At 36.8% G+C, this 23,037-nt stretch overlaps 1 protein-coding gene across 19 annotated transcripts in view; it reads right to left on the bottom strand.

The window, feature by feature from the left end:
* Nucleotides 1–1,641: 1,641 nt before the first annotated feature.
* Nucleotides 1,642–23,037, bottom strand: part of NRXN3 (neurexin 3) — a 947,214-nt gene continuing 925,818 nt past the window's right edge. For 13 of the 19 annotated variants that reach the window (XM_085225410.1, XM_085225412.1, XM_085225416.1 and 10 more), the window contains one exon: nt 1,642–5,241. In XM_085225410.1, coding sequence (XP_085081536.1) covers nt 4,316–5,241 — 926 coding nt within the window. In that variant the 3' untranslated portion in view covers nt 1,642–4,315. The other 6 variants (XM_085225418.1, XM_085225427.1, XM_085225422.1 and 3 more) reach the window with 5 other exon arrangements.

Raw genomic sequence — 23,037 nt, 5'->3', positions numbered from 1 at the left:
ACCAGCCAGCCACAACAACTGTAGAGAAGAGTAGTATCTGTGCCCTTCCCTCTCAGTGTGGAGGCAGGAACAGAAGCACCTAAAAAATGAACCAGCTATGAAGATGCTCCTCATTACTCCTTTCCTGTAACACTGGAACTAGGAAGAATTGAGTGTTTCTGTGCTCAAATATTCATGAAGTGTTTTAGCATTTGGCCTTAAGAGGCTGTGAAAAACCTCTGCAGAAAGCAGAACAGTTTCTCTGTTTGCTGAAGAGTTTCATGAAGTGTACACTTAATATCTCATGCAGGGATCTTAAAAAGTAAGATGTTGCTTACCTGTAGGGAAATTATGAGAGAAGCAACTACCAAGCCTTGGTTCTTGAAAAAAGGGCTATATCCCTAGCTGAGAGATCATGGTATGGTAACTGTCTACTCCACATTTTCCAGAAACTGGAGCAAGTCCAGCAAAGGGCCAAAAAGATGGATAAGGAATTGGAACATCTGCTGTACAAGGAGAGGTCTACAGAGCTATTCAGCCTGAAGGAGAGAATGTTCAGGGAGAGGACCTATCTGATTAGTGTATAAATTGCAGATAGAAAGAAGGCTAAATCAGGCTCTTTTCTCTGGTGCCTAGAAAAAGAATAAGAAGAAATGGGTGTGCATAAAGAAAAAACATCTCATCTGAACACAACAAAAAAGTTTGCTTACTCTGAGGGCTGTCAGACACCAAACAGGTGGCCAAAATTGGTTCTGGAGTCTGTGGGAATATTCAAAGCATGACTGGACATGGTCCCTGTGGTCTCCAAAGCTGACTTAGATTGTCTCTTTTATCCTCAAAAATTCTGAGATTTTGTGATCAGCCAAAACTACACAATAAGCATACACCTTTTTTTGCAAAAAATAAAGCCTCCTTTCTGACACTTTCATTTAGCGTAAGTGATAAAATGTTCATTATATGACAGAGAAAATCAGAAGGAGCGGCTGTAGCAACAGGGCTAGAGTATTTCAGGCTGAAATTCCTTCACGTTACATTTCATAACTGTGTGAAGTATAACAGCTTTAAGAAAAGCATTGAGGCAAAAATATATTTTTTTTCAGAACATTTGAGAAGAGATCGTTGCTACGTTCAGACCTAGATCTTCCTCATTCCAAATGACTGTTACAGTACTGGAAATGTTAGGTGCCAGTCATCACCAAGGAATGATTTTAGGTGAGGGACGAATATGGAGAGAAATTTAGACAGGAATTTCTGGTTTAGAGCCTTGTGAGGGATCTGTAAGGTGTTAGAGTATGATTCACAAAAGAAACTGAATATAGCTGAATGAAAAATATATGTGCATGAATATTCTTGCCCATGCAAATGTTAGAACAAAAACAACAAAAAAAGAGGAAATAAGATCTATTCTAAAACTACTCTTTTACCTACTGTGGTGATGACTGGGAATGGTATGAAGTAGAATCTATTCTCAAGTTGAATTTATGCCTTGTAAAAGAAAGAGTTAACATTCATTGGATTAAAGAAAGAATAACAAGCATGATTTTGTAATCTATTGATGAGACACTCATGCGGGATACTTGCATTAGAGAATGGTTTTCATATTTAAAGGGTTGGAACTTCCCTTAAGTCTTTTGGAAATAAAAACCCAGCAACATCCAGGGCTTTGGGAAGAACATTTTATTGCTAAGCGTATCTTTAAACAAAATGCAAATAAGAAAAGAAAAAGAATCAAAAAGGAAGAAAAAGAACGGTGAAAAAAGCAATAACATCACAATAACTCAAATAAAAATTCTTAAGATTGTTCATAAAGCAACAGGGATATGGTAGAAGCCCACATACAGGAATGCACATGTTCCCCAAAACTGTCCAATAGAAACTTACACAAAAAAAGGAAAGTGTAATTGTTTTTTTTCCTCTTAACTTAAAAAAGGAAAGCAAAAAGGAAAGGAAGAAAGGAAATCGTTTCACAAGACTCCAAGACTCCAAGAACAGCAATCTTTTACAGACATCAAGATATAATCAACTCTATATAGTTTTGGCCAGTTAAATCATCTAAAATCGTGCTTTCATACCTTTTTAAAACCTGTCTTTTTTTCTTTTTAGTATAAAAAAATAAAAAAGGAAAAAAAAGCTCAACCTCTCACGCACACGCACCACACACACATACACACTGAAAATATTTGTTAACATGAAAGCGGCTTCTCTAAGAGTTTGAGAAGGCTGTTTGTTTAAATTTAAGTTCCCATGTGCGTGTGTGTATTTGATGACACTTCTTCAAAGTCAAATATTCATGCGACTTATGAACACCAGCAAGAGTAGATTTCTAAACCTAAACAGCTGATTAGTTTTCATCTGTATACAGAAAAAGTGTACATTTCTGATATTTCAGACTTCTCAATCCATCTTGTTTTTTGTTGGTTTTCTCCCTTTCTCCCTCATTTGCTTTTTTTTTTTTTGTATGTGACAGTCATGGCCATCAAACCACCTGGCTATTTTTCTATGCAGTAAGATAATCCTTTTCACAGTAACTGGGAAAATGTAGGAACCAAACAACCAAATTAAATCAGTTAAAAACAAAAGACATTCCCAATTTAACCATAAAACAGTATATACACCTTCAGGGTATTCATATAGAAATTATACTAGCAAAAAAAATAGTAGTAAAATATGTAAACAAACTTTCAGATATTGTTTCTTGACACAGATAACTGTGACAAAGCTAAAACACACGCTTTCTTCACATCTTACGGTTTGATTTTGTTTTCTGTTTCTTTTTACTTTGTTCTTCAAGAACATTCTTATTCCACATTAAGACCATAACAGAACTTCTGTTCCAGTCGTCCCATCAAACATACCATGATAAATATATCTGTGTGTATATATATATAATATTATTAAATTCCTTTTTCTTTATTATTTTGTGTGTCACAGCAGCTTTATTTTCTTTTATATAAAAGAGAAGGAAAAGAGAGAATAGGGCAAATGGAAAGACATGATCTGAAATGTCAAGCTACAAAATTAAAGTATTACATATGAAAAAACAGTTCCATGTCAAAAAAAAAACAACTATACATTTTTGCATTCTTTTACAAGTGGTTAACTTTTCATACATTTTATGGGTCTTGTCACAAGTTGAACTCCAGTGGTGTCTTTCTGATCTCTTTATTAAACTGATTTATTTTTTATTTATTTACTTATTTATTTTTTGCATGCATTGCGATCAGTCACAGAACTAGAACCTGGAGGAAGGCTCCTTTATTTTTTGCATGGGATATTTAGCTCAGAATGACTAACTGTTTCTTAAGCATTCTTTTTTTGAATCTTCAAATCCTCTTAACTGTAGTTTGGCTGTGCTAATGCACACTAAGTGATATTCTCAAATAATTCCAATGATTCTGATCAGAACAGACCCAAACCCATCTATTCTTCAGTTCATTTGCAAATCCTGGTGGCAGATCCAAGGGGACCAGCTTTCCATGATAATTTTCTTCATCAGCACCCATCACACACTTTCACTGCATTGTTAGCAAATAACTTACTGCAAGACGACGGTTTCTAGAGACAACACAACCAGATATGCAGAGTAAACACCATGAGTAGCTTTTGAGTTCATATATGGCAATAGTCTCTCTTTATTTATTATGGATTTTTTTTCCGAGATTTCTTCTCAACACATATCCCTGGTTCATGCTTCCCACCCCCACAACATTCCTCTCAACCCTTTCCTCCCACACCCAAAAGTAAACAAAATCAAAAATAAAACAACCCAAGAAATCAAACCAAATCAAAATCCAACAATCTCCAAAATCATTTATTCCCCTCCTCCAACCTCAAAAAATTAGGTGTGCTGGACACAGCCAGATCAGTTTGTTAGATATTTTTTTTGTTGTTTAATAATGTTTGCGTTTTTTTCTTTTTCTTTCTTTCTTTTTTTTTTTTTTTTTTTTTTTTAAATAACTAAACTGCAAAATTATTGATACAGTCAGGAATCACGAACATTGTTAAAGACTCACTTGGAGATATGAAACAAGTAAGCCATGAAGTCTTCTACTTTTGCAGAAAGTTCAGCGGAGGAGGAGATTTGGAGACATCCAAGTTCACTAACAGGGCAGAGCTGTATGCGCCATCTCCAGAACGCTAAGTGTGCTTTATAATACATTAGGGCAGAGTTTGCTGACTCCAAGTGATGACTGAGACATTAACAGTCACTGCTGATATTTTTTTTCCCAATACTTTTTCCCACAAACGATATCTCCTAATCTCATTCACTGCAATGATTTTGATAGTTAAATCTCATTAAGTATTTATATATTTATATATAAATAAGTATTCTTTTTTACACATAATACTCTTTGTCCTTGTTTTTCTGTTTCTTGTGGCCACTCTTTGAGCTCTGCTGCTTCTCCTTCATGAGCGTGCCGTTGCTCTGGGCTGAGTTGCTGATGTAGTTTCGCGTCTCGTCCACCTGATAGGACCCCTCGTCCCTGTTCCTGTACTTGTACATGGCGTACAGGAGGATGAGGATGCAGAGGGCGGCAGCAGCCACAATGCCGACGACCATCCCCGTTGTGCTGCTCGACTCGCGGACCACCTCTGAGGCCCCCGGAACCCGTCTGATTCCTGGCTCCGTGGGGTTTGCTGTGGGCACATTACGGAACATGGGGGAAGTGATTAGCGGGCTCTTCAGCTTTGTGCTGTCTAGCTCATAGGCAGTGGGCAACGGAAGCAAGACTATGTCAGGCTGGGGTTTGAGCTCACGGTTATTCATTTTGCCGGCTGGCAATTTGGGTACCATCCCAGTCGAGGACGAAGCTGTGGAGCGGATCAGCTCAGGGGACAAAGACGTGGTAGTAGTCCTACCAGTTTCGGAGACTTTGTTAGGTCTAAAGTCCTTGGATTCCCACTTGGGTGCGTGTGCTTTGTAGCCACCTTCGAAGATTGAAGTGGAAAGACTCTTATCTGTTACCAAGGAGAAGGTGGTGTAAAAATCTTCATCATCAGTAGGGGGTAGGTTAGAGTCAAAGGTTTCCCCTGAGCCATACCCAGATATCACCAAGCCATCATCATCACAACCATCGCTGCCTTGGTCCGACAAGCAAGGTAACCCCGCCTCAGAGGTCATGGACAGGGAATCTTTGGTGGTCTCAATAATGGTGAGGAGGGGGCGAAAGGTAGGGGGAAGTGTAATGAAAGGTGCACGAGTAGCAATAGGAGGGATATCTAAAGGGTCTTCTACAAGTAGAGGAATAACTAATTCACCTCCTGGGATGGAAAAGAGAAGAAAAAAAGAAGATTAGTACATGTTACTGATACAAGACACCATTTTCAAGTCTCTTAAGGGCAGTACAAGGATGTGGGCATTATGAATAAGTGTCAGGGAACAGATTTCCTGCACAGCTACACTACCAATAACTTTCTTGGGGGTTTCTTTGATTCTTGTCTCCCACTCTGCTTCTGGCATTGATCAATCATGTGTTCCATTTTCTTTCACCCTAGTCTATGCTAGGTTTGTAGAGTGAAACACTACAAATTTTTGGAGACTCAAATTTTTGCTTTTGAAGATACTCTCAAGTGACTCTGTGGGCATCAGTTTTTGGCACTAATCTTTCTTGAGCAACTGGTTACAAGACTGTTAAAATGAACTATTTCAGACCACCAGTACAGTTATGTGCTCAGAGGGATTTTACTGTTCATTTTAACGGTTTTTCCTCCTCTGCTTCTTTTCATTTAAGAAAGCACTGATATTTTTTCTCTGATACTCAAGTGTGTTTTCCCCCTGTAGTATTTTCTAAGGCCTTTCCCTAAGGCCTTTCGCATTCATCCGTTTCTTCTTGATTGTTGCCTGGTTTTTAAATTGTGAGAACGTTCATGAAAGATAGGTATGGAATAAGAATCAGGTACTTACTAGGGTCCATGAAGGCACAGAGCTCTACTCAAAGCTTGTTCATTTCTTTTTAATCTTACCTTTTTGTTCTACATTAGACATGTGCCTTGCCTTTTGTCTTCTTTGGCTACTAATGTCATATCATCTTGAGCTTTGGTTCTTCTTTATATCCTTTTACTATAATTTGATTAAAACTTAAGAAAAGAATTAATTGTGATTGATGATGCAACTAAATAAGCGCTGATGACCCAAATTAGTGCTTGAATCTGCACAACAGAAATTGTCTTCACTCATGCTGTTATTCTTGATACACAGATATCAGTGCTATTTCTTCCCAGCATGGTAGCTAGGTGCCTACAAAGGACTAAAAATGAGGTAGGCTTATAGCCTACTCTGGAAGTGTAACTTAGCTATAGCTGTAATTTCTGTACCTTACTGAAGTATAATGTGAAACGAGAAAACCATAGTGTCATTTCTAAGATTGGCTTCTGTACAGCAATATTGTTACTCATAGTTGAGTAGTCTTAATTCGTCTATATATTGTAAAATGAGTGTATTTTCTCTTTTGAGCTTAGAAATAATTAACACTCCAGCATTTTACTCTGATATGAAGGTATAATTCATTTCTTTAATTCACTTAGTTGAGACTGCATAGTCTTCTGTTAACATGCAGGTTGCTGACACGTTGCTTTTGAAAATTTGTGTATAAATTTTCCCATGGCTACTTCTCTTTGGTTAGTCACTTAAGCTAGTTGATTTAAATATAAACTGAAGATTTTATTTGAAACAATGAGTAGTCATCCAGATCTTTTGTCAAGTCATATGTAAGTACTTGTAGGGAAGCATTAATTAATTTGTATTCACTGGTTCTTAAAGAAAGAGGTGCAAAAAGAATTTTAGGTTCTAAAAAAATAATTCCAGCTTTTACTTACATATTCATAATTGTTAATGAACAGTCCGGTATTGTTATGATGCTGAACTACATTAGGGTTCTGCTCTTTTCTACCTGCACTATATGTTACACGCACTTGTTTCCCATTAAATACTGCCAGAATTGTCCATGGAATTTTTATAAAGAATAAAATCATAATCCATTCTAAATATATTTGAAATGCAATATATTTGAACAAATCACATATTGAAGATGATAGTAATACACTGAAAAAAGTACTTAACAATTTGATTAAATCTGTGTAGTTGAACTAGCAAAACGGCTTATTCTTATCCTTAATGAGAAACTAAGTGGTGACACAGTTTAATAAATTGAAATAGTCAGAATTAACTCACACATACCAGATAGAAATGAGGCCAAAATAAAGAATATGGCACTTTACATATTCTCTTAACATACCTGCATGCAAAGTGATTTTTAAAATGAGATAAAAAGGGCCGACCTGAATGTGCTGTTTAGTTTTTTGAACTTCGTCAGCATAGTCATACCACTTCTCTTACAGAGGAGACGAAGAAGAAATATGTATAGCAAAAAATATGGAAAAAGTAAAAAGTTTAATCTGCCAAGCGAGTACGTGGCATTTTGTGTTTGCGCATCTGAGTTGTTTTTTGTTCAGTGCAAACTGGAGCATGTAATATGATTTAGATATGTCCAGAAGCCCTATCCATGGTCAGAGTGGGGCATATATAATCTATGCAAACAGGTGGTCTCAAGATAATCTTGAAGTATACCTCAGAGGGAAATATCATCTGTGTCTGCAAAAAAAAAATGAATAAAAATATTATAATTTAAGTTCTTATTAAATCAACTTGCATAGATGTGTTATTTAAGTTCCTGAACGGCTGGTGTAAATAGTGTCCCTTTAAATGTTTTTTTTTTTTTTTTAAGATCACTATTTTGCTGTTAAACAACTGTATTTATCTGTGAATTTCATGCACCATCTGTGACAGCCAATTGGAAAAAAAAAAAACAGTTTGGCAGCTTTTAATTGTTCATGTAAAGCTTTGAAGTACCTCTGTTGTTAAAATATACTAGCACATGACTTCAGTATGCAGCTCAACTGCCACACACTAGGGCAATATTTTGGGCAGTTTTCTTCTAAAAACGAATTATTCTTGTCCTATTTACAGTTAATTTCATCAGAGGAATCAGAAACATCTCACATTTAGTATGAAAATCTTTCTTTTTCTCCCGGTAAGCCTTGAGCCTTGCCTTAAAAGCAGGTAATAGTTCTACAGTTATGGATTTTTTGTTTGTTTTTGTTTGCTTGTTTTGGTTTTGGGATTTAAAATATTTATTTATTTATTTATTTATTTATTTATTTATTTATTTATTTATTTATTTATTTTCTGTCAAAGACTTGAGTCAGTGATAAAGACTGCTGCCATTATAGTCATCCTGAAATGTCAAGGAAAGTTGATTGAGTTGCTAAGACAAGTGATGTGTCACATAAGTGAAGGAGACCAGATCATAACTTTTTTCCTTCAGCAAGTCTGGTGGAATAACAGAACTGAATCAAGAATGAGTTTTATGGACTTTTAATTTCATGTTGGATGGAAAAAGAGAAATATCCTTCATACCAGGAAGACTGGATGAACTTTAACTTACAATTATTTAATTGTAATTAATCTCTAGTTTTATTCCTGTGCCCAACAAGCCATACATTTCTTGCTTATACACTAAAGAAATAGGCTGTTAAAAGTCCTTAGTTAGGAATCATTTCTCCAGTAAGGAGTTCATTTGCTACATTTACTTAAGATAGCATACTTCAGGGGAATAACTAGTAGATGGCTTTAAGGGTGATGGTTTGAATGTTTGTTTTTTATTTGTTTGCAATGGAAAAAACTATGAGACATGTTGAAGAAGGTAACTTGGAAAAAGCACTCTGTAAGTGCCAAATGTGAGTACTGTTTTATTGGTATGCTAGGCACCTATGCAAAACTCACAGCTAGATAGAACTTATATCTCTAACAGTACACATAGACAATGAACACTTCTTGGGGTATCTGGTTTATAGAGCAGTTAAAGCATCCTTTAAGACGACATGATAAAAATGCCTCTCAGTCTAAAAAAAGAAGAAAAAAAAAAGTGCTAAGGATGACAGCAAGTAAATTGTGAAAAGCCCCATGGAAAGTGTGAGAAACATGATCACAAGCATCTATAGAGGGGAACAAGTGCAAATTTTCTTACTGTACTTTGAAACAACTGTGTTGCTGATACTACATTTCTACTTGTAAGAAACACCAGAGGGAGTCCGATGACAGGCAGATGATGAGAGTGCATGCAGGGGGGGCCATGGAAGCTCATGGAGTGACAGATGAGACAGCAGGAAACCGCCTAGAGCCAGTGAACCCTTTGATGGAGAATTGGTGCCTCTTGCCCAGGGCTTCAAGTTACTTTAAAGGTAAGCTTTGAAAGCTTTAAAAGACAAAGTGCAATATCATTGCCAAGTCTCTTCATAAAGGATTGTTGGACTCTGAAAGGTTTGCTGTGAAAGACAAGTGCTTTAAGACAAGTGCTTTTTTAACTGCATGAGTTTCAACAGAGTCATGTGTCGGGTCCTGCATTTTAGTCACAATAACCCCAGACAATCCTACAGGAGTGGGGAGGAGTGGCTGGAAAGCTTCCTGATGGAAAGGGACCTTGGTATACTGATGGACAGTCGGCTGAGTATGAGCCAGCAGTGTGCTCAGGTGACCAAGAAGGCCAATGGCATACTGGCTTTTATCAGGAATGGTGTGGTGAGCAGGACTAGGGAAGTAATCCTGCCCCTGTACTTGGCATTGGTGAGACTTGACCTCAAGTACTGTGTTCAGTTTTGGGCACCTCAGTACAGAAAAGACATGAAGGTGCTGGAGCATGTCCAAAGAAGGGAAACAAGGCTTGTGAAAGGCTTGGAGAATGTGCCCTATGAGAAGAGACTGAAGGAAATGGGGCTGTTTTGTCTGGCAAAAAGGAGGCTGAGGGGAGACCTTATTGCTCTCTTCCAATATCTAAAAGGTGCTTACAGTGAGAGTGGGGCTGGTCTCTTCTCACTGGTGACAGGTGACAGGACAAAGGGAAATGACCTCAAGTTGCGCCATGGTAAGTTTAGGTTGGATATCAGAAAACACTTCTTTACAGAAAGGATTGTTAAGCACTGGAATAGGCTCCCCAGGGGGGTGGTTGAGTCCCCATTCCTGGATGTGTTTAAAAACTGTTTGGATGTGGTGCTCAGGGATGTGATTTAGCGGAGGGTTGTTGGAGTTAGGATAGTATGGTTAGGTTGCAGTTGGACTCGATGATCTTTAAGGTCTTTTCCAACTTGAGCAATTCTATGATTCTATGATTCTATGATTCTATGATTCTGTGCTTTAAAGATTTGAGTCTCTGGATAAAACTAAGAAGGAGGCTCTGAAACACCTTATCTGATGACTGGAAGGTAAGGTTGAGGCAGGTTTAATGTTTCATATTGCTATCTGAATTTGGGCCTTGGATTCCAAACAAGTATTCATATGAGATTTTGACTTTGTGGATGATATGGACACTTCTCCAGTAGTCAGAGGTTTCTTTCACTCCTTTTTACTGTTGGCTGCTGAGCACCAGTTAGCGGTATGCTGTCAGGATTGCTTTTGAATTCCAAAGATTTCACAGGGATTTTCCAGACCTCTGCTTTCTCTCCCAAGCAGGGAGCAGGTAGTTCCCCTTAAGAAATAAGTTTTTTAAAAGCTTATTTTGACAAGAATTAAATGGAAGGGAAACTGATAAAGTGGTTTCCTCTGCAGCGATACAGATACTAAATTAGTTTGCCCATCAACAGCAGCATTGCAAAAATGTTAATGAACAGCAAAGAGGCAGCAGCACTGTGAGAACTGAAGTCTGTGAGGTAGGAACTCTTGTACCAAACAGCCCTATCCTTCTCTTGCCCTTTTCACTTCATGAAACAAACACAGTGTGTATATTCCTTAAAAGTGAGCCCTTAAATCTATCACATACACTATTTTCACAGAGTTGTGCTTTTCTTTAAACTACCAAGATCATTGGGGATATAAAAGGTCTACTTTAGCCTTGAAGCAGCCCTGCTTTTTCTGTATGAGTATATTTATAGATATATAATTCATACCTCTGGGGTTGATCTCCAGTAAGAGTTCTCTGCCACTGGAAAACACAGTGTGTTAAAAATTTAATAGAAGCCTTATGAACTGTAAGGATGTTGTGGGTGAGTCATGAACGCAGAGGGCATTAAAAAAGGGAAAAATAAAAACAGAAAAACTGTAGCAGCTGCCAGCTTTCATCTTCACAGCCACAACTGCTTAACTGGAGACTCAGGAAGCAAACTGATAAGAGTATAATGGGCATACAAAGATGAAATCTTGAGTGGTGTTGATAAGGGACACACCCTTAATGTCTCTCTTTTCCAGCTGTGTTTGAAAAGCTTTTAAATAACATCCAAATTCTGCAGCCAAAGTTTGTCGTTTGCATTTTATTCTTATGTTGTTCCTCTGAAATTTGAATGTTTTAGTATGACATACTTGTCGTAGAAAATAATTCCTTACCTTTTCCCCTCTGAATCAAAGCAATATCTGTGCCAATAATTTCTTATTAAATTACTGAGTTCATAAACTTCAATCTAATGGTGTTTTACTTAATTCTCCTTTGAGCACTCTGAGAATGAGAAGGGGAAAATATTCACAGGAAAAGCAATGCTAACACAAAGCCTAGTAGATGAACCTTCTTAATATTATTTTCTACCTTTGCAGACTGATTTAAGTGCAATTGACAGTAGTAGAGAGAAAAATATCTTTCCTATAGTGGAATATTGCAACATTTCACCTCAAATATCTTCTTTTCTTTTGGTGCACTCACAGTGATTAAAGCTGTACTTTTTGCAGTGGAGTTGATCATTTTTACGGGCAGGATTTCAGAGCAAAAGTATTTGGGTGCCAGACACAGAGTTGCTCTGAACCATCTGGAACGTGACCTTGTCCATCTCCCATTATTAGTTTGAACTCTCATGATTAATTGGTGACAGCTTCCTACTTGGTTAAATGATTTGTTCTGTTTTCAGCGTCACTGATTTAAGGGACTTGCGAGTTGAACCTAAGATACCTTCTCAGTACTTAGCACAGTGTTAACATGGAGGAATGCTAAAAACATGCGTGCTTATAAAAGAATAAACCTTTCTTACTTTTACTAAAAGCTCATTTTTGTTTAAAGAAATCAACCCAAACCTCTTCTGAAATTTTCTGGACATGGTTTTCAGTAGGGAAGTATCTCTCAAATGTAATTTTTCTGGAAGATACTAGCAAGCTTTATACTAGTCATAATATGATGAGTGTGTTTACCTGGAAAGAGTACACTTGAGAGTATCAGTTAGATTGGACATTGGGCAGATAATCAGCAATCAGAAAATTAACTGAAATAAAACACTTTCATTAGAATAACATAGGAAAGATGTAGAAGTGCAATAAGAAGACCTTGAAAGCTACTGAAATGCTCAAGAAGTCTCATCAGTTTTCCTTTGAAATGAAAACTACAGCACTGTGCTACACATAATTTAAGTATTTTAAAAGAAAGTAGCTTTACTGGTGGTCCATTTTGGGAAAGGGAAAGGGGAAGGAAAGCTAGAGAGAGAGACTGATAAAGAACAGGAGGAAACTACCACAGGTTTCTTTACCCCCTCCTATGCAGAATGCAATCCGGTAATAGACAATACACAAAGAGCACATAACGTAAAAGCAAATACAAATTGATTCAAAAAGAAATAAGTGAATTTATATACTTTTCCCAAAACAAAATCATGTACTAGAAAAGAAAAATGCCACAGCAACAAGATTAGAGAAAGGAAAAAAATAAGTCAATCACTTTATCAGCAAAAAAAAAAAAAGTTAAAACCTGAAAGAACTGAAAAAAAATGATGAAAATAAAACAATACCTTTTTAAAAAACTAATCAAAAATACATAAAAATACTTAGAAAGCATACCACATTGATTTCATAACAGTCAACTTACATCAACAAATTGCCCGCATGTTTTTTGGCATGAAAAGAAAAATTTACAAAAGAAAGTTGTGTAAGAATGCTCTTGGACAAGTAGCATTGCCACATTCTTGTAACTTGCTTTTTTTCCTTGTTGTTTCTTAAAAACTTTTTTTAGCAAAATGTTTATTATTTCTTTTTTAATATAATTGTTTTACAACAAAGGGCGATACAGGGAGGCAACAACACATACATCCACACCACATAACATGAAAAGAAAAAAATCTTGCACCTTAACAAATTCAAACTTTTTTTTTTTCCTGCTGTTTTTGGTTGTAATTTTTTTTTTATCTTATGTAAAGTTGTTAGCATATTACACTTGAAAAATCCTGTACATTTTATAGAATTTACTTCTGCTTGTTTGCATATCTATATATATAATGTTTTTTGAAAAGCAAAGTTTGTTGCTTTTTTTGCCTTTTTGGTCAATTTGATATATATTTTTTTAAACATTTTCTTTTTTTCTATAATTTTTGTGTGTGTGTGTTTTAAGGAATGGATGACTGCACATAAAATTTTAACAATGCTAAAGAAAGGGGAGGTGGAGGGGAATTATGGGAATGCCTAGGGTGGATGGAGTGGGACTGTAAAAATCTATGAGTGTACTACACAGGAGATGAAGATGATGGGAGTGAATGTGTAAGTCAGTTGCCATGTCCATGTAAGGGCGGTACGGAGTGATCTAGCAGCATTAGAGCTTCTGGCTGTAAGGAAGGGATGGGCAATATACAAAAACAAATGAGCATATTCATGCCCATCAACAAAAAGAAAGAACAGAACTCTAACATTGACAATCTCACAAACCCTAAGCTGCAACTTCTTCAACATGCAAGTTACAAAAAATTAATAATTATAGTATTAATATTTACATTTTCATCAAATGTTCTCAAATTATAAACGCAGTTTAAACCTTTCCCTACTAAAAATAGCAGTAAAAATACATAAACTAATAATAATAATAATAATAATAATAACCAGAGAATAAAACAAAAAAAACAAGGAAACAAGTATTATGCATTGGAATTGGAACAACTTCATCTGTAGCTACCCACAGCTTCCTTCTTTTAAGAATCACATCTCTGAAGTCTATCAGTTTGATATGAGTACTCTCAGTAATATGAGACAGTCATTTCTTGAGCACATCAAATCACTGTTCCAAATGTAATGACAGTGCTGGCACACCCCTTCCCCACTCTCAACTTAGATAGCTTTTGCATTCAGATTCTCTGGAGAATCTCAAAAATACAGCTGTGGGATTCTGACAGTGAAGTAGTTCCATATTTAAAGAGGGAATTAAAGGGAAAAATTGCAGAAAACAATTCATAACTCTTTTGTTTTTGTTTTTCATTATTAGATTAGAACAAACCAAATCTAAGATAGAAATTCAACCATTGAAAAGAAATACATCAAAATATAACTATGCAGAGATATACTAAAAAAAAAAGCAAAAGTGAAAAAGGACTTTGTTCCCAGTAAGAATGGAGATAAGAATGATTGTGGGGGTTTAAAATTTTCTTTTTAAAGAAAAAAATATTCCACACACTTTCAAAGGTGAACGAACCAGATGCACACATTGAAAAGGAACAGACAAAGCAGTCTAGGGGCACTTTCATCATTTGGACATTTATTTTTCCTTAAGAATTTGATTTCTTACCCTTCCCTCCCTCTCTCACTTAAATTTATTTTCAATTGTTGGCCAAAACCCCACTACCCTCCATTGTTGCTTTTTTTTTTAATACATCTTTTATTTTTCATCACTTCTTTTTAAAATAAACACGGAGAGGAAAGAAAAAAAAAAAGGACGTGCAGTCTGGATGTACGTCATAAATAGACATAGGAAAAGATAGAAGAAATTGGCTGAGATCGACAAATGGGTTATATAATAGCTTAATTTTACTGTAGGATGTTAATAATAATGCATGCTTAAAGTAAGTTGCATTTAGGGAAAGTAGAAAAACAACAGCAAGCAAGGAGTGGGGTGGGTGAAGGAGGGAGGCTGGCGGGTTGCAGGGGGGGGGATCATTCCATGCCTCTTCAGAAAGGGCAAAGCACATTCCAGCAGGTTCTCTGCATTTCTAGGTGATGTCAGAACGGGACAAGGGTCTTAATCTATACTGGGACATACTTTTTATTCTCTGATATTGTATTTGTATAAAATACTAGAACACATAAGAACTCCAGACTCCCAGTATTATTTTGGACCTTACTGTCTAGTATATTTCCAAAATGAGTTATTTTTTCTCCTAGAGTGGGGCCATGGGGCTTATTATTCAAAATTTTAATCAACATCAGTAAAAGGAGAAGAATTCATTCTTATATATACACTCTATTGTGCTGGAAAAAGTGATTGCAGTAAATATTTGTTCATGGTGGTGAGCAGTTATTCAGACATGCTATATGTGGCTACTGCTGGGAGCCCACTGCTGCTAATAGGATATCAGAATCTAGGTCAACTGAGCCACTTACTGAGTTAAGTATCAGCTTGGTATGAACTGTCTGAAGGAACAAATTTGTCATTGGTGTAAGTGACAACTCGAAATTGCAAACAATACAGTCAGTAATATTTGGTACTAAGTCCATATGATTTTGGGTGGACAAGCCTTCGAAAGTTACCATTAAGACTGAGTGACCAGTTGCTTCCATAATACAAGAGGATTTACAGTTCAAGAAGATATTGCTACCCAGTCCTATCTAACTCTTACTTGAACTCAGTGTCCTAAATGGGTCCTCGGGTTCCTTTCAGTTTCCCCATCTGATGTCCATATTTACTTTGTATAAAAATCATTGCTGTGACAGTTGAGTCCTAAAAAGGTCCTAGGAAAACAGTCTGTTTTTCTTGATGTTTTAGGAAAACATTTGGACCCTGTTCACACTGAATCTCTCTGGGAGATGGGAAAAATGGGCTGAAAGCTCTGTACGTACTCTAGATTTCTAGGAATACCCATGTGATCACTCCATTATCAATCTTAAAGGCCATGTTATCACTGGTCAGTGGAAGTGGGTGGCTATCTTGAGCTTGAAATATCTGGAAATAATGGGGCTATCGACCGTGTAAATATGGTCAGTGGTACTTTTCTATAAACACAATAGAAACAAACAGGTAGGATGTTTCGGTACCTATTAAAATGAGGGGCAATAGTACCTCTAAAGCAGATGAGAGATCGGTATTAATTCTGAGGAAAATGAAATAAGTTTAAATAACACAAAAAATAAATAGCCCAGTTACTGAAAAGTGTCTAGTTCTGAGAGGAATTGTGTGAGAATATGCTTAATTCCCACTTCAGAAGTGCTGAGGTTGTGCCAAATGCACAGCTGGAATGTACTATGCCTATTCTGGAAGACTGCATTGGAACTATCTACTGCATCCTCTGGTAAGCATGTTAAGAAGGGAAGGAGTTCAACCAAAGAAGAGAAAACCTGGTCAAGGTAATATCAGGGACAGAACACGCAGGTTATATGAAGCAAAACATTGGACTACATTGGATACTTTTGTGGATTCATTTGTGCATCAGAAAAAACTGGCTACACAGACCTCAGTGGGGATTTTTATTTGGTCAGATTTCAAAGTTAGTGTCCCTGGACACCACTTCCTACCAGGATTCTCAGCCATCTGGTTTAATTGTACTTAGGAAGTTTCACAAAGGGCATTTAAGCTTTGAATTTTAATTAGTATTTGTCATGACTTGCAGCTGGATTTTCAGAACAGTGAAATACCCCCCTTCAACATGTTAGAACTGAATGCCCTCTCTTTGATGCAAAACAGACTGTAAGGCAGGGGGTATGGTTGCCAACTCTGCAGACTGTGACAGGCCACTTAAGTAAATACTTATGCCCTATCTGACGATAAATGCCTAACTCATCGCATGAGAGACTGAAAAAGCCTTCTACTGCCTAAAAGATCAAAAGAAGTAAAGAACCACAATTGGAGCCAGAGACACTTAAAGAGATGACAAGATTTTGAAAAGGAAATCTTTTGAGTCTAACAAACATTAAGAAGATTTGAACAATGTTAAGCAATTTTTTCCCACTTGGTCAATACGTAAACTCTTGAACAGAAACATGGTGTTTTGGAAAATGTGAGTCCAGCATTTACTGCTGAACATAGAAGAAAACTTCTCAAGTCCTTTCAAAACTCTAGCTCATAATAGCCAAAAGTAGATGTTCCAATTTGAAAATTGAGTTCCAAATATTTCCACGTGAAACCACACAATGATAGTAATAATAATAAGCCAGACAATACTTTGTTACTTAACATCTAGCAAATTATGCCTCAGAAAAAAGTTTAAAAAATATGAACAATGCAGCCTTTTTGTATTTCCTGACTTTCAAGAGTTATAGGCCTCTTATAAGGATTGGGCCAAGACAGTAGAATTTTTCAAATGAAAAATTCCACATTCAAAAAAGGGAATATTTTTGCAAGAAGTCCCTTGTTCAGCAGATTTAATTACACAGTTATGTTTTCTCACATTTTGTTCTCAAGCTTCATTTTCAAAAGCTACTGGTGAAGGTAATGAATATTACCCTGCGTATTGCACATCAAGACTATAAATACAAATTGGGATCTTGGGCTGCATTACTGTCTCTGAGTTCAGGCTAACCTCTGAGACTGCCACTATCCTCAGGCTCCGTCCATTTGATGGTTCATCCATTACCTAACACACTGAACATTACATTGTCTGTGTTCAGTGCACTGCAACACAACTCTATCAATATATTTTGTTACTAACAAACACCAGTACCAGATGCTTCTTACCTAGTTGTCCAGCAGCACTGTCAATGCCTAGGATTCTCTACTGGCCTATGTGCACAGAATAATATAAATATCTATATCTAAATATCTATCTATCTATAAAATCTAAGGTGTGGGGGGCAGAGTGGCAAGGCCAGACTCTTTTCAGCAGTGTATGGAGACAGGACAAAGGGAAACGGCCAGAAACTGGAGCATAGGAATTTCCGCACAAATGTGCGCAAGAACTTCTTTATGGTGAGGGTGACGGAGCACTGGAACAGGCTGCCCAGGGAGGTTGTGGAGTCTCCTTCTCTGGAGATATTCAAGACCTGCCTGGACACCTACTTGTGTGAGCTGGTGTAGGGAACCTGCTTTGGCAGGGGGCTTGGACTCGATGATCTCTGGAGGTCCCTTCCAACCCCTACGATTCTGTGATTCTGTGTAATATAATCAAAAGTCCATCCTTATTTGAGATATTTTTCTTTCTGTATTTTTATATGCAAAAATTGCAAAACTAGGATGAGGAGCATGCATTTCACTGCAGTGCAACCAGGTCTTCCAAACTGCTGTTACTTTTGTGAGTTTGCTTTCTGTATCAGGCAGCACCCTCTTGGGGTCATTAAGAGCCATACACTTGGGCAAGGATACTAATGACATACTTTTAAGTAGCTGATACTGTGAAAATATCAGTGAAAAGAAACACATAGAAAAGTTGCTCTGAACTCTAAACTGTTCATTTTTTCTCTAAAATTTTTACCTATAAAGTGGCAAAAAGGGCATTGTTAGCTATGCATCTCCTTTTAACTTCATGATATGTTGGCAGCATTTTCTCCTCTGGCTAGAATATAGCATAAATATATGTTAAATAAATAGATGAGAGGAAAAAAAGCCCAGCAAAAGTCTGCAGTTCAGGCATATGTCTGTACATGAAGGAAGAGAAGAATCTTCATAATTTTCAATTATTTCTCCAAAAAAGAAACACATGCACAGACTAAGACTGGCTAAGAACAAGCTATCGTGATTTAAAAAATTGGTCAATTTGATGTATAATTTCCCTTTCACCAGCCATTTGTACTAGCAAAAATCTCCCTCACTCTAAGCCTGTGGGCGTAGATGCAGCTACAAAAAACAAGAAAGGTAATGTGCTAAGAGAAAGCCTACATAGGCACCACTGACAAAGTGGGACACACCATCCTATTTCGTTTTGTGTATAAGTATTAATTAATGGGGCTTCTTTTTAGCAACAAGGAGCTAGAAATAAATATGAAAACACAGGTATCAGAAGCTAAGGAAATCAAAGAGCTAAACTGCCATAGCTCTTTGAGGCAAAGAATTTTTCAGGTATTTACTGTAAGCTTATTATCTTTCCACATTCTGAACCAAAGAGTATTTTGATGCTTCCAGAACTAAGCAACTCATCCAGTATCACTGGCCTGAATGCATTCTTCCTGTGCAACTCTACTCAACCTTCTCCTCTCCTTCTCCTCCACTCCTATGCCTTCTTCTCCATTCAGAAGTGTCTGAGTGCTTTTCTGAAAGACTGAAGATTAACATTTGCAATCAGCCCAGCTACATTTTTTTATGTAAAGCTACACTAATTTAGTTCTGAAAGTTAGTCATGAAGGAAGAAGTCTTTCTAAATCCTAAGAGATTTTACAGCCACAAATCAGATCCTCGTACTAACAAATTCAGTAGCAGAACTCTGTCCAATAATCTGAATGAGAGCAAGAATAGTTCTCTTTCTACTGCTGAAATCCATGTAGCAAATGTTTCCTGAATAGTTACAGCATCCTAAAATGAGCATATGTTTTTGCTTACTTACAAACAGAAAGCAGCACAGAATCTCAGTGTCTCTTGCTTTCTTCAACTGCAAAGCATCAGCTGAAAATGCACGTCATTGGTTTGCTAGAACGCTAGTGAATATTGCACAACCACCAAACTCTTTCCTTATAATTATAACCCAAGAAATTTTAAACTGTCATACAATTTAATACCATCATTTGGAACTGTATGGAATCTGTTGAGTCCCAGCCAGAGCCACTGATGGAGCACCTGGGGAAAAAGACCCAGTAAGCCCTGGGAACAGAGGTGAAAGCAATTCATTTGTGTGACCAGAAGGGCTGCAGCCTGGCTGCACCTCTCTTAGACCTCATTTAAGGATCTGGGGAAGGATCTCTTTTTGGAGGTCCCTCTTTGGTCAAGTTTTCCCTTGCGTACTTAGAATCATCTGATATGGACGAGCAATCATCTTCACTTCCATTATAGTGCTTTTCTACTTTACAGGTCATTCTGTCATGACACCTCTGTTGTAATGCCTTTTCCATCAAGTTGATTTAATTGCTGCAGTATCCAGACTGCTTCCAGTATCCAGGAAAAGAATCAACACAACTCTCAAGTATGCTGCTTAAGGGATTGCTGGGTACATTTGTATATGAAATTTATGTCTTAGAATACTTACAGAAGATATGAATAGATTTTAGAACTTAGGAAGTACTTAGGCTTGGGACTGGTCTGAAAGCCTAAATCCTTAAAGGGACCTGAAGTGTGAAATATGTGGGGCTATACCATACTGAAATATTTGATGCACAGTATGTACTTTTAGCTAGAACAAAAATATTTTCTTCTGTGTAGCTAATTTGTAACCATATAAAAGACCTAGATACTTCATGAATGCTATTTAGTAGCTAATCTTACTGTTGATTCCACATTATCTTCTGTGTGTGTTGAATATGCAAGTTTAACAATATTATTAATACTACAGCTACTGTGTTTTTGTCTTGGAGCTATTTTTTTGTTCTGTTTTGTTTTGTTTTTAAAAAAAGGCAAGACCAGAGAAAAATCTTGTCCACTTCTTGGATGGCTGAATAATTCAGGATCATCTCAGACATTATTATCCTCTTTGGCAAAGCAGGTACATTTTATTCCTGAGAATACATGAGAAATGGTTACTATAGACTTTTAAAAAGTCTATACTTCAACAATGTGTACTCTGGACTAAGGAAATGTGCATTATAAGCTGTAAAAGAAAATGGGGACGTAATGAATGGGGATAAATTCAGCTATCGGAAATGGTAACAAATTCCATCTAAAGACAATACACTATTTCCCTGGAAATCATGTAGAAAAACTGATAACTCAGAGACTTAAAAGCACTTTTTACAAGGGATGGGTCCAGCGGTACAGACCTGGTCATAAAGTTATTATGCTTTGGGTTTTGGATGTCAAAGTATGTTCTTTCTGCTTTGGGTTTTCTTGGAGTAATGTTATTTCCATATCAAAACTGAAAAAAAACAAGCCCCAAATTGTATTTTTTGTGCAAAATGCTATCAGGGAATTGACTAGGCTGGACAAAATCCTGAAGAAAGCTGAGAAAAACGTTTAACTAAGTGCCAGCTTCTGCAATTACAATGAATTAGAGAAGAGGTACTAGAAAATTTTGACCTGCTGTTCTGGAGTCACTGGGACTCTGGAATCAAGGATAAGCCCTTCAGTCTCCTCCTCAGCCAAGTACAGGTCAAAATGTTCCTCATAATCAATACAAGAATTGTCCAACAGTCACGCTGAAAAGGCTAAACTGAATTTCCCATTATCAGTAAAATGAAGTGATACTGGGTATGCTACGTTTCAATTTAAAACCTTGTTCCATGTGGAAGAAAAGTGTTCCCTTACTATTGCTCTGAGACTGTTACTGATGAGAAGATCACTACCAACCAGACTGCTTAAAGGTTCTAACACATACCACTGGAAAGTGGTAGGAAATCTAGGTAGAATTTCTGATATTAAATAGAAATTATTAAAGCTACAACTCTTCCTCCAAAAACCTAAAGAAGGGAATGTCAACATTCTGAGCAGTATGTTAGGTGGTGTTCTCTCACATCAGTTCATAGAATGTGAGATGCTCTTTCCTTTTGGTTGTACTAATGTTTAAAATCACCAGAATCCCCTTGAGACCTCAAGTAGGAGTATTTGGAGACAGAATGGCTATGATTAATAATCCATGCTTTGAAGTCAGTTTCACCAGGCAGTACTTGTCATTGCATCAAAATACAGTGGTGCTAACTAATGTATGAACTATCTAGCTCTGAAACACTGCAGGGGAGCCCTTTGTAAAGCAGCTTTCAACATGTGAGCTAGTTCTGTCTATCATTTGGAAAAGACAAGAGGGTATACTACTGTGATCCAGGCATTTTGGGATGGAATTTTGGCAGGATTTTTTGTTTGTTTGTTTTTATGGATAAGTTTAGTACTAGCTGGGAAGTGTAGGAGCATAAAGAGAGAGAGTTGTTTTTGCAGATTTCTTTTTGAAAGTTCAGGATTACAGTGGTGAAAGACTGCTGCAGGCATGTTTGAATCCTCTTTTTCTACACAGTGAATAACTGGAATAAACTCTACAGTGATTCAGAAACCAAAGCTTTAAAGTGTTTATCAGAGATTGCATTATAGGAAGAAAGTGGCTGGGAAGCATGCTTGCTTTGTTTGCACAACAGATTGGATTAGAAGAGAAATATGGCGTTGCAAAAGTTGATCTTATTTAATGTTGATGATAATGATCGTACTTGGGCACACTTCAGAGGGACATTAAAGATAGTGTGTACATGAATAAAGCGGAGGAGCTGGACACCTCAGACACTAAGGTCTTTATGAACAAAAATCTAGAATGACTGACTTCTGCTGATTAACTCTACTCACTAGTAAGCTAGGTGGGTTGACATCCTCTCTCCCTTATCTGTACACCATGATAAGGTAAAATATATCCCACTCTCACAAGCGTTTATTTGTTCTCTTTCTAACTAGAAATAATTTGGCTTTTTTTAATGAAGCAGCTAATATTCCTAGGCTGTTGCTGGTCAGATTGCTCTTGAATCACTATTTAAAGGGATATATAGTTATACACTTGATTGTATTCACAATGTGGCTGCTTACTACATTGCCTGAAATATTTCAATTTTAAGGTTATTGTTAGGAAATTAGCTAAAAGAAGAGTATGCATAGCTATTAACTGTCATGCCTCAGCTTCACAATTCTGTAATTCACAGGGGCATAACAATCGTGAATACCTGTGAAATGAAAGTTAACTGTAAGCCAAGTCTAATAGGATGGAATGTTAATTAATAGAAGCTAAAAAAAACCCTTATCATATTCAGCTTTCCTCTGCTATGAAATAAGATATTTTACCGTCAGATTTTAATAGGAAAGTCTATTACTTTCTCATAGACTCTAATTTCCTTTATCTGTATGAGCTACAAAATTTTCTCATGAAGAATTTTTTTTTGCTGATGAATTTATAATTCTTATTCATGTTCTTACTGCAAGTGATGGTCTTCAGCACAATGAGAACAGAGAATGGGAAGTATTATGTTAAAAGAACAAATACTTTATTTGGGTAATTCTGCTATTGGCAAAACCTACAAATTTAAACTTTGTGAATGAATTAAAAAGCTATTTAAGTTCTAACCACAGCGCCTTGAGGTTTACT

Source organism: Meleagris gallopavo, chromosome 5 (genome assembly GCF_905368555.1).
Source record: "Meleagris gallopavo chromosome 5, MGAL_WU_HG_1.1, whole genome shotgun sequence".
Lineage (NCBI taxonomy): Eukaryota > Metazoa > Chordata > Aves > Galliformes > Phasianidae > Meleagris > Meleagris gallopavo.
The sequence above is the reverse complement of the archived record's forward strand: the minus strand, read 5'-3'. Positions and strand labels throughout refer to the sequence as shown.